The sequence below is a fragment of the Erinaceus europaeus genome, chromosome 1, assembly GCF_950295315.1.
Source record: "Erinaceus europaeus chromosome 1, mEriEur2.1, whole genome shotgun sequence".
Taxonomy (NCBI): Eukaryota; Metazoa; Chordata; class Mammalia; order Eulipotyphla; family Erinaceidae; genus Erinaceus; species Erinaceus europaeus.
The window spans coordinates 106,621,305-106,633,577 of record NC_080162.1 but is presented as its reverse complement, the minus strand read 5'-3'; the positions used below and the strand labels follow the sequence as shown (position 1 = coordinate 106,633,577).

At 51.8% G+C, this 12,273-nt stretch overlaps 1 protein-coding gene across 2 annotated transcripts in view; it reads left to right on the top strand.

Annotated features, from left to right (window-relative positions):
• The window catches only part of ACSS1 (acyl-CoA synthetase short chain family member 1), a 40,724-nt gene extending 33,076 nt beyond the window's left edge, over window positions 1-7,648 (top strand). The window contains exons 8-14 of one of the 2 annotated variants that reach the window (XM_016193643.2): window positions 252-344; window positions 1,398-1,510; window positions 1,760-1,886; window positions 3,461-3,588; window positions 3,706-3,769; window positions 4,580-4,698; window positions 6,518-7,648. In XM_016193643.2, the coding sequence (XP_016049129.2) occupies window positions 252-344; window positions 1,398-1,510; window positions 1,760-1,886; window positions 3,461-3,588; window positions 3,706-3,769; window positions 4,580-4,698; window positions 6,518-6,697 (824 nt within the window). In that variant the 3' untranslated portion in view covers window positions 6,698-7,648. The remainder of the gene's footprint in view (window positions 1-251; window positions 345-1,397; window positions 1,511-1,759; window positions 1,887-3,460; window positions 3,589-3,705; window positions 3,770-4,579; window positions 4,699-6,517) is intronic. The other variant, XM_060192562.1, reaches the window with a different exon arrangement.
• The last annotated feature ends 4,625 nt before the right edge of the window (window positions 7,649-12,273 follow it).

Sequence of the window (12,273 nt, the reverse complement as noted above, 5' to 3'; positions counted from 1 at the left end):
GGATCCTTACGCCTGTCTTTGCGCCTTGTGCCACATACGCTTAACCTGCTGAGCTACCGCTTTTTGACTTTTGACCCTCTGATAGTACAAACATCTTTTCTTAATCTGTATTTCTCTGATGGCCATAGCCTCGGGGGATTCACTCCATTCTAAGTCTCCTGTACACCCTTCTAGGAAGACTGTAGAGCTGTCTCCCCTGGTCTTGGGGTGACTGGATTCTGCTAATCCACCCTCCTTTTTCTTGGCTTTAGTGGGGGAACCCATCAACAACGAAGCCTGGGAGTGGCTCCACAAGGTGGTGGGGGAGAGCAGGTGCACGCTGGTGGACACTTGGTGGCAGACAGGTGAGAACACTGGGAGTTGGGGGACTGGCTCTGGGACTACCTGCAATGAGTCTGGGAGCATCCAGCACACCCAGCAGCCACCCATACTTGAGGCTGCTTGGGGTATCACAACTTCGTTGAGCCTCAGGCCCCTCTTTGGAAATGGGGGTGCTGCCTCTAGACTGCGGATAAGGGTAGAAGGAGGTGATATGGCTACAGTAGCTCCTGCCACCTTAGGTGCTCACTTGAGTATGCATGTGCTGAGAGGCCCTGTGCTTAAAGGCCTTGAGCTGGACTTCACTGCACTAGGGAGTTTTCCCATGGCTGTTTGCTTTCTCTCGGATGCCTGACCCAGGAAGTCAGAGAGCTCTTTTTTTATGGGTGGTACCAGGGCATTGCACATGCATGCCTCCGACACCCTGACTACCTTTTCAGCAGAGGGCAAGAGACAGAGAAACACCATGGCACCAGAGGCCATGGGCCTTGTTGCTGTGGAGCTGAGGTTCCAGCCTGGGTTGCGTGCGTGTTAGGCAGATGTCCACCTGTGAGCTCTCTCAGCCCCAGCATGTGAGATGCGTTGACTCGCTCAGCTGTCACTCTCAGAGGATGGCTTAGGGCAGGGGCTGTCATTTGCAAGGAGGCTCAGGGCAGGGACTGTCCCCTACCTCTCAGGAGGCCTTTTTGTGCAGGTGGGCAGAGATGAGGTCCATGTGGAGGACAGCCAGGGGGCATCTCTCTGCTGCCCACTTTGCAAGAGGGTTTGGCTCATAAGTTCTTTCCCTCCACCTCGCCGAGTCGCTCCTGCTTGTGTTGAAACAGAGTCCCTCTCCTACAGTCCTCCCCCCGCAGCCCCCCAACCAGGCTCTGCTGGGACAGGGCTGCTGCCGTGCGCCCTGCCCTCCATTGCTCTGCAGTGAGGATGCAGAGGCATGTTCAGTGCTTCTGCTCCTAGAGGTACCTGGGTTGCCCCTTGAGCTTGGCTGGCTGGGGCTGAGTCCCCCCAGTGATCGGGAGCCCAGCGTGTATGGACACTCTGCTGACCCTCCCAGCTGCCCATGTCTCCCTCACCCTCAGAGACTGGTGGCATCTGCATCGCCCCCCGGCCCTCGGAGGAGGGGGCAGAGATCCTCCCTGGCATGGCCATGAGGCCCTTCTTTGGCATTGTCCCTGTCCTCATGGATGAGAAGGTATGTGAGGCCTGCCAGAGTCTCCTCTCCTCCCTGCCCCCCCCCTTGTTGCCCTGCAGAGTCTACATCCAGGGGCACAGCCGGCAGTTAGCTCATGGGGCAGGGAGCAGGGGCTCTGGTTCCCTGCAGAGAAGAGAGGCCCAGGCCATCCTGAGGGGTGGGCTCCCCCACTTTGAGCCAGGCAGGTGGGGTAATTAATCTGCTGCATAGCTGCCCCCTGAGCCTTCTGTCTGCTCTATGGCTGTACAGGGTGTCATGGTGGAGGGCAATGATGTTTCGGGAGCACTGTGCCTCTCCCAGGCCTGGCCCGGCATGGCCAGGACCATCTACGGAGACCACCAGAGGTTCAAGGAGGCCTACTTCGGGGCATACCCAGGTGAGCAGGGCAGGTGCACTGACCTCTTCCCACACACTGCTTGACACACCTTCCAGAAAAGCTGTTCATGCTGAGGGTGCCCGTGAGTGCAGGGTGGGAACAGGCACCCCAAGGTGCAGGCTTGATCCTGCCCCATCCTGGCTCACCTCCCTGACCTTCCTCACCTCTAATATGGGGACAGGGCCAGCTCAGGGCCCCCAGGGGACAAGGGTGAGTGGCTTGTGGACCTGTGGGCCATGAGGACACTCCCCCCAAAGTCATCATGATGCCCTCCAAGTTTCATTCTATTTTAAATATATTTTTAAAAATATTTATTTATTTGTTGGATAGACACAGCCAGAAATTGAGAGGGAGGGAAAGGGGTGATAGAGAAGAAAAGAGACAGATATCTGCAGCACTGCTTTACCACTTGTGAAGCTTTCCCTCTGCAGGTGGGGACTGGGGACTCGAACCTGGGTCCTTGTGCACTGTAATATGTGCGCTCAACCAGGTGTGCTACCACCTGGCCCCGCTTCTGAGTTAATTTGTTAAAATGTTGTTGTTTCTGGGGCTTCACTGCTGGTGGGCTGACTTTTTTCAGACAGAAAGAACAAGACAAAGGAGGGGAGGGCATGGGAAGAGCACGACACCAAGCTTCCTGCAACCTGGTGGGATCCGGGCTTGAACCTGGGTCGCATATATGCCAAAACAGCACACTACCCAAGTCAGCTATTGTGATGGCCTAAATGTAATCTTTTAAAACCATTTTTTTTTTTATAGAGACAGAGAAATTGAGGAGGGGGGAGAAAGACACCTGCAATTCTGATTCACTATTTGTGAAGCTTCCCCCCCACACACACAACCCGCAGGTGGGGAGCGGGGGTTTGAACCCAGGTCCTTGTGCACTGTAATGTGTGCGCACAAATGGATGTGCCACTGCCAGACCCTGGCCTCAATTTTATTTTTTCCCTGTAAGCATTTCTGTCATTGGGCTGGAGTTACTATATACAGTGTGCCTATAGGAGCCGGTCATCTTGGGTCCTGAGCTTTTCAGGAGAGCTGGCTGCAGTGGGGGGCTAGCTGCATTGAGGGCTGTCTGCATTGGGGACTGGCTATATCAGAGGGCTGGCTGCATTGGGGGGCTAGCTGCAATGGGGGGCTGGCTGCATTGAGGGCTGTCTGCACTGGGGACTATCTGCATTGGGGGACTATCTGCATTGGGGGCTGTTTGCATTGGGGACTGGCTACATTGGAGGGCTGGCTGCATTGGGGGTTGGTAGCATTGGGGGGCTGGCTGCATTGGGGGTTGGTAGCATTGGGGGGCTGGCTGCATTGGGGGTTGGTAGCATTGGGGGGCTGGCTGCATTGGGGACTAGCTGCCCCAGGTGTTTCCACACAGACTCAGAGCTGCTCTGTTGTCTTAAGTCACCCGTCCCCACCTGTGGCACATGGCCAAAGGGTCAAGAGTCTCTGAGGGGTCAGTGGGTGACTTGACTTCAGCACCTCCTTGGGGCCTACTGTGGCCCCCACAAAGATGGGTGCTGGGAGGTTCCTCACTCAGAGTGCTGGTGCTATGTCCACCACCTGTGCTGCAGGCTACTACTTCAGTGGAGATGGGGCCTACCGCACAAGTGGCGGCTACTACCAGATTACAGGGCGTATGGATGACGTCATCAACATCAGTGGCCACCGGCTGGGTACCGCAGAGATCGAGGATGCACTAGTGAGTGGGTGGGCCCTGCCCCCTGCCCCCTGCCCAGCACCCCAGGGGGCTGGGTGGGGTGGGGGAACTGGGTGGGGCCTCACCTGCCTCATGCTCTGCTTGGCTTTGCTTGCACAGGCTGATCACCCAGCGGTGCCCGAGACTGCAGTCATTGGCTACCCCCATGACATCAAAGGAGAAGGTGAGGTGTGTGTGTGTGTGTGTGTGTGTGTGTGTGTGTGTGTGTGTGTGTGTGTGGGAGGGGGGCTTTCTCTCCCTGAGAGCAGGCCCTAGGCCTCCAGGTGAACCTCTCTCTTAATGGGAGGTCTTGAGAGAGAATCCTGAGCAGTGCTTGCACTGGGTGCCCCAGCTCTGGCTGTCCTGCTTTGGGGTCCCCAGAGTGTCCTACACCGATGGCACTTTGTGCCGGCCTGCAGACAGGCAGTCGGCATTCCCCAGAGCCACTGTCACTGCTGTCCTGCCGGTCTCTGCTCTGTTTCTCTCTGTGCAGTGACTTGCGGGGGAGCAGACAGTGAGTGCTCAGCATGGCTGAGATTTTGCTTTACTCTCCAGGCCACTGGTCCCTTCCAGGTTGCAGGTTGGTGTAGGGAAGGCCAGAAGCCTGCCCTGGCCCTCTACTGCCCTGCATAGCAGAGGCCTGGGGACGGGATATGCCAGATGTCCCCTGCCATTCTGGCACTTGCATGTGCATGGCTTTATTATTTCTAGCCCAATCTTTAAAGTAACCAAGTTAGTACCAACTTGGATGTTATTGAGAAGAGGTGTACACTGCCTTGAACAGGCCATGCCACTGGGGCTGCAGTCCTCGAGCTGGGAGGCTGGAGTGGGTGGGGAGCAGCTAAGGCCCAGAAGGGTAGAGACTAAAGCCCCCAGGGCTCTGCTCTGGGGTTGCCAGCCTTAGGCTCTGGTGTCCCCAGGCCTTGCAGGGTCTGCCTGTCACAGGCAGAGGGCACTCCTGCTCTAACACCTTTCCTGCCTCTGCTCTGTGTAGCTGCCTTCGCCTTCATTGTGCTGAAAGATGATGTGAGCGACATGGACTTGGTGGTGAAGGAGCTCAGGTCAGCCGTGGCCACTAAGATTGCTAAGTATGCAGTGCCTGACCAGATTCTGGTGAGTGTTCCCTGCAGACGGGGCTCTGCCACCCTGCCACATCCCCCTTGCCATGCCCCACAGCTACAGGCACCAGTGACCCTTCCTCTGGCCATCACAGAGACTTAGCTCAACCTGGGCTCCTTCTCCTGGCTGTCACAGATGCTGGGCTAGCATGAGGGTGTTTCTTCCTGGGCATGTGCTCTCTGGGTTGGAGAGAACTCAACCAGAGCCAACCTGGGCTGTCACTTACTCAGCGATGCGGGATGGAGACCAGGAACTCATGGCGGAGCAGGAACGCAATGCACCTTTATTGATCAGAGGCAGCCCTTTTATATCTTAGAAACCAGAAGTGGCAAGTTGGAAAAGGAAATGGCTAGGAAAGAGCAGGCTAATGGTAGAAACTCCCTTAGCAACTGTTGTGAAGGTTTTAACTGGTGGGATTAATTAATACCCTGAAGGCAGGGCAGGTCTCGAGGTAGAAAGTAGATCAAGCAAAACAATGATTATGTAAATAGGCCATAGTATTAACAATGGAGGATGGAGCAGAGCAGGGAGGTGCTGGCTAAGGCCCGAAAACAGTGATGTAGCCCTGGGCCTGGGCAGTAGGCAAGGCCACAGAAGCATAGCAGTCAAGGTACATGAAGCTCACCTGGTGAGGGGCTGGTGTGCAGCCAGGGGAGACCCTCTCTTTGGCACATGGAAGCCAGTTGAAGACACAAGTGGGAAAACTCAAGGTTTTGAACAGAAAGTGCCAGAACTCCTATGGTGCCGGTGCACATCCCTGAGCTGCCAGGGCTAGAGTCTGGGCTGCATGTGACATGGCACACACCCAGCTGGGGAGCTGTCTCCCTCCCCATGTGGTTTCTGAGTACGTCTCCCAGTACCCTTGAGTGCGTTGGTGCCAGCCCCTCTCTGGGAGCCTGTGTAGGAGTCAGCTCCAGGGAAGAATGGGTCACCTTTCAGCTTCACTAGCTGTCTCACTCCTGTCCACACCCCCGCTTGGTGCTGCTTGGTTTAGGGGGTCCTCTGAGGTGGGAGGGGCAGCTGCTCTGGTGGGCTACAGGTTTAAAGTCTTGGCCTGGAGTCTGGGCTTCAGGGAGACCTGGCTCTCTTGGGTGCACTGAGTTCTACAGACAGGTCACCATGGCAGGCTCCACTGCTCTTATTGCTGTCACTGCCCTTGTGTGGGCTGTGGCCATTTGGAAGCACTACTTGTTACATTTCAAGCACTGCTAAGCATGGTGAGATTTCCCTTGAGTGGCCCTCCACTCTCATGGAAGGCAGACCCAGCAGGTGGCAAGGGATGGAGGCGGGTGCCTTAAGAGGGACATGTGGCTGGGAATCAGGTGGTAGCGCAGCGGTTAAGCACACGTGGTGCAAAGCACAAGGACTGGCATAAGGATCCCAGTTCGAGCTCCCGGCTCCCCACCTGCAGGGGAATTGCCTCACAAGAGGTGAAGCAGGTCTGCAGGTGTCTATCTTTTTCTCCCCCTCTCTGTCTTCCCCTCCTCTCTCCATTTCTCTAAAGGATGACAATAATAATAACTACAAGGGCAACAAAAGGGAATAAATAAATAAATATTAAAAAAAAAAGATGTGTGGTCTGGGAGGGGAGGAGGTATGGCCAGGCCAGCTTCTGCTGCAGCGCAGCTCCCACCTAAGCCTGACCTTTGCACAGACTAGGATGAGACAGAGACCACTGCCTGGCACTGGAGGTGTGTGTGTGTGTGTGTGTGGGGGGGGAGACTACACAGCCAGCGGTTCTCAGTCCCTTGGTGGCTGGGAGTCTAGGCTCCATCCCTTCACCTAGTGCTCATGGGGCACCCTTCCTCGCCAGGTGGTGAAACGCCTTCCCAAGACTCGGTCTGGGAAAGTCATGCGAAGGCTCCTGAGGAAGATCATCACGGGTAAAGCTCAGGACCTAGGGGACACCACCACCCTGGAGGACCCCAGTGTCATCACAGAGATACTCCACACCTACCAGAAGTACAAAGACCAGCGGCCTGGCACTCAGTGAAGGAGGGCCAGCTGTCCTGTGCCCTGAGGCTAAGCCTGCATGCTATGTCTGGGCAGACCACCACCACCCCTAGCACACTGCCCACTGCCCCACTGTGGAGCCACTCCACCCCCCTATTCCTTCCCCTAAGATGCTTCTAGATGCAAAAGGTGGAGATCTTATTTTTATACTTTTATATTTTGGAAGAATAATGTACAAGAGCACATATGTCACATGCCAGCTTACTTGTACATGCTTTTTGTAAAATTTAGAATTATGGGAATTAATTCCCCCCTTCCTTTTTTTTTTTTAACTTCTGTCCTGGGGAAACCTGAAGAGGAGTGGAAGATGCACATTTGGAAGTCTGAATTGGGAATGTTTGTTCCTGTCTAGGCAGATTTTAGCATCCCCCCACCTTTGGTGAACATTTTTACTTCCCTCTGTTTGCATATAATGAACTAGGAGCAGTGTTGTGGACATGTCTATGCTGAGTCCTGAATCTGCTACAGTCATGTGGCCCTTTCCTCAGCTGTGGTCTGAAATCTCCCTCCTCCCAGTCTCTGATGCCTCTTGGTGGTCTGACATGGCTGTCCAGGAACCAGTGAACACTCAGGCTAACAGGCACGACAGAGCTTTGCTCAGGCAGGGATGGGCCTTGCTAACCCTGCCTGCTTCTCCTTCTATGGCTGGGCAGTGAGCAGCTTGGTGTCCAGCAATGAGACCTGGAACTATGAATCAAGTCTCTCTCTCTCTCTCTCTCTCTCTCATGCCTTAAGTCTTAATAATGTTGGCAAGATGATGGCAGGGAGCCAAGTCCTTGTCGCCTACACCTGCACAGGGCTTGGCAGAACTTGGCGATGGCATTTTTATGAAATGGCTTAGGTGTCAGCTTGGATGGTGTCTGCAGTCTCAGAGGGATCTGTAGGGCTGTTGAAATAACATTTTTCAAATATAGAATTTTATCCATTCTCATTTGTGTTTTTTTCTTTGTTGTTTGTTTTCAATTTTTTTCATCTTTACTTATTTATTGGATACATACAGTCAGAAACCAAGAGTGAAGGGGGAGATAGAGAGACCTACAGCACTGCTTCACCACTAGCAAAGCTTTTCCCCCTGCAGGTGGGGACCGGGGGCTCGAACCCTAGTCCTAGCACATTGTAACGTGTGCACTCAACCAGGTGCGCCACCAACTGGTCCCTTGTGGTAATGTTTTAAATGGGACATGGCTAGCAGCCCAGAAAGTGTCACAGTGGGTAAAGCTGAGCCCTCAGGCATGGGTCCCTGGTTTGATCCCTGGCATTGCATGTGATACAGTGGTGTTTTGCTTCTCTCTCTCAGCAATTAATTAGTAATGAGTAGGGAGGGGTTGGGTAGTGGCACAATTGGTCAAGTGCACACATTACAGAGCACAAGGAGCCAGGTTCAAACCCCTGGTCCCCACTTGCAGGAGGAAGCTTCATGAGTGAAGCAGGCTGCAGGTGTCTCCCTTTCTCCCTCTCCCTCTCCCCCTCTCCTCTCGATTTCTCTGCCTCTCTCCAAAATCAAATAAATACAGTATTTAAAAGATAAAAAATAAATTTTTAAAAAGTACTGCTGGGGGAGTCGGGCAGTAGCGCAGTGGGTTACGTGCACATTGCACAAAGTGCAGGAATCCCAGTTCGAGCCCCTGGCTCCCCACCTGCAGGGGAGTCACTTCACAGGAGGTGAAGCAGGTCTACAGGTGTCTTATCTTTCTCTCCCCCTCTTTGTCTTCCTCTCCTCTCTCCATTTCTCTCTGTCCTATCCAACAACAACAACATTTTAACTACAACAACAATAAAAATAAAAGGGCAGCACAAGGTAAAATAAATTTAAAATTTTTTTTAAAAGTACTGCTGGGAGTCGGGCAGTAGTGCAGTGGGTTAAGCGCATGTGGCGCAAAGCGGAAGGATCAGTGTGAGGATCCCGGTTTGAGCCCACGGCTCTCTACTTGCAGGGGAGTCAATTCACAGGCAGTGAAGCAGGTCTGCAGGTGTCTGTCTTTCTCTTCCCCTCCTCTCTCCATTTCTCTCTGTCCTATCCAACAATGACATCAATAACAACAATAAAAAAAAAAAAGGGTGACAAAAGGGGAAAATAAATATTTTTAAAAATCCATCATTCTGGACGAGAGCTCAGCTGGGTGGATGCCTGCCTGCTTTGCCACACATGCAGCCCAGCGTGAGCCCTCAGCACTCAGGCTCATGGGGTAAGCCTCAAGGCTGTGGTGGTCCACCCAGTCCCCTGGCCTCGACCAAGTCTTTCTACAAGTATTAACTGGGAGTGATAAGCCCAGTGATGACAGGAAAAATTCGCTCACTGTAAGGAGGAGGGATGCAGATGAAAGGAGTCCTGGCCAGCACTGGGAAGTGCTGCTGAGCTCAGAACAGCAGAGATGCTGCCTGGGGGAGACACAGGGGGGCTGGCCCACATCCAACTTCACTTCCTGCCTTGGAGTTCCTGTCAAAACTGAAGTGCTGTGATAAAAAAACCCATGTCAGCATTACCGAGCAGACAGCTACAGAGACTGGACATGAGACCCAGGGTGGGGGCTTGTAGAGGCTCACAGGGGCTGGTCTGGACAGGAAGCTCCCCCAGCCAGCTTGGCACACTACCCCTGCAATGACCAGTCCCTGGGTAAATGAGTCAGATTCAGAAAGAAGTGATGCATTGAACATTTTTTAAATGATTCATTTTTTTAAATTTTATTTATTTTTAAAAATATTTATTTTATTTATTTATTCCCTTTTGTTGCCCTTGTTGTTTTATTGTTGTAGTTATTATTGTTGTTGTCGTTGTTGGATAGGACAGAGAGAAATGGAGAGAGGAGGGGAAGACAGAGAGGAGGAGAGAAAGATAGACAACTGCAGACCTGCTTCACCGCCTGTGAAGCGACTCCCCTGCAGGTGGGGAGCCGGGGTTCGAACAGGGATCCTTATGCCGGTCCTTGTGCTTTGCGCCACCTGCGCTTAACCCACTGCGCTACAGCCCGACTCCCAATGATTCATTTTTTAAGTAACAAAAACGTTTCTCTTCTATTTATTTTTGCCTCCAGGGTTATCACTGGGGATTGGTGCCTGCACTACAAATCCACTGCTCCTGGTGGCAGTTTTTTCCATTTTACTGGATAGGACAGAGAAATTGAGAGAGGAGGGGATGATACAAAGGGAGAGACACCTGCAGACCTCCTTCACAGCTTGTGAAGTCTCTATTCCTGCAGGTGGGGAGCTGGGGGCTTGAACTTGGATCCTTGTACTTAGTACTACGTACACTTAACTAGATGTGCCACCACCCACACCCTAAAAGTTACATGCTTAAAGGAAAACCCAGCTTTTTTTTTTTTTTTTTGCCTCAAGAGTTATTGCTGGGACTCAGTGCCTGCACAATGAATTGACTACTCCTGGAGGCTTTTTTTTTTTTTCCTTTTGTTGCCATTGCTGTTTATCATTGTTTTTATTGCTGTTGTTGTTGGATAGGACAGAGAAATGGAGAGAGAAGGGGAAGACAAGACAGGGAGAGAGAAAGAATAGACACCTGCAGATCTGCTTCACCGCCTGTGAAGCAATCCCCCTGCAGGTAGGGAGCTGGAGGATCGAACCGGGATCCTTATGCTGGTCCTTGTGCTTTGCTTAACCTTTGTGCACTTAACCCGCTGCGCCACCTCCCAGACCCCCAAACTCAGCTTTTGAACATTATTAATTGCAGAAGGAAAGCATTCCCCTGTTAAGAAAATACAAATATAAATATATACAAATATAACACAGAAACCAGAGGCCAGGGAAGTCGCTTCTTCTAGCGTTTGCCCTTCTTCCGTAGCCAGTCAACAGTGTCAGGTTGAGCCTGATGTCTGCTTGTTGCTGGCTTTGAAAGTGACTGGGATCCATGTGGATTCAGCTAGGAAGGATCGTCAGTTTCCCCAATAAATGGGTACTCACGGGATGCACCACGAGGTCTGTCCAATGCATCCTAAGGGAAGTCGCTTAGTGTGTGGAGCACTGGGTTTGAGCTTCAGTCAGCACCACAGAAGGACATCAAGAACAGAGATTAGGGGATCTTCATGGATGCTGGAGGAATTTTTTGGTTTTTCACAAAGTGTGGAAAATAAAGTTGGGGTCAGCAAGGTAGCTGACTGAGAAGAGTGCCTGCGCTAGCATTAAGTGATGCAGGCTTAGGCCTGCCCCCCCCCCCCCCCAACACACTAGGGGAACTTTGGTGCTGGGTCAGCTTTCTCTCTCCCTCTTTCTACTTGAAAAAATTGACCCAGAGTAGAGGTGTTAAGGCCCCAGCGGTGAAAGGAAGAAAGGGAGAAAAAGAAAGAAAAGAAAGTAAGAGAGAAAATCTGGCTCAGTGGCAGAGTGGGGGTGTATTCAGAAGTAGCTTTTATGACCTGGTCATGTGAAGATGTTTTGAGTAACATTCATATTCAAGACAGAAGAGAAATCTCTATGTATTTCGCTTGCATTAAATCACACTTTGGAGGCAACTTCTTGTGTTAATATTTCCAAACTCTTGGGTTGAATGGAGATTTCTATTTTCTTGAGTTCAAGTAAGTAATTCATGAACTCTGTGTTCTCTCAGAACAGGCTCTAAACCAGTTACTTGCTGCCTGCCATTCCCAGAACTGTGATCCTTTTTTTTTTTTTTAATTATCTTTATTTATTGGTCATAAATCGAGAGGGAAGGGGGTGGGAGGGTGAGACAGACAAAATTGTCTTTATTTATTGGACAGAAATTGAGAGGGAATGGGGTGGGAGAGAGGTGGAGACATCTGAAGCGCTGCTTCACCACTTGCAAAGCTTTCCCCCTATAGGTGGGGACTGGGGACTCAAACCTAGGTCCTTGAGCATTGTAACATGTGCACTCAACCAGGTACACCACCACCCAGCCCCCAGAGCTGTGATTCTTTAGACCCAGAGCCTTTTAAAGTTCGTGTCCCCTGCCTGGGAATGGGATCTAGATTTTCCTGTTCTCAGTGTGTTGTCATGCGTCCTCCATGTACATAAGAGACAGCTGCCACATTAAGCACAGCCCTGTTGTTTAGGCAAAAGAAGAGAGCAGGGCTAGTACCATCTGTTTTATTGGGAAAGCAAAGACTTTCCTGGAGGGGAAAGGAATCCCTCTATTTCTGCTCTCAGAAATTTTGCCTTAGCTGCATCAGCTCAAACAGGAATCATGGAGGGCTGCAGACAAAGCAGTGAGCACCAGGCAGGAGCCCCAGGGGAGGGGCTTTGCTGGGCTTTTCTAGGCCATCTTTCTGGTTTTTATGAAGCCTGGTTGTACTTTCTGTGCTCCAGTCCTGTAAGATATCCCCTTATCTCTCTAGAAAATCCCTGCATCCTGTGGTTGCCTGTTTCTGACAATTGCTGTTCCCACTTGAGAAAGCTAGTCTACATGTGCTTACTCTACACTCAGCACTGTCACACCTGGGATGAAGGCAGTGATTCTTGTCACAATAGAACTTAGTTTGAACCACTAAGGGCAGCCTGCTATTCTTGCTTCCCAGAGCAGGCAGAGCTCAGTCCATTTCTGTTCTTTGCCCCATCCAGACTATTTTTGTTCTTGATTACTTGGTAGCTCTC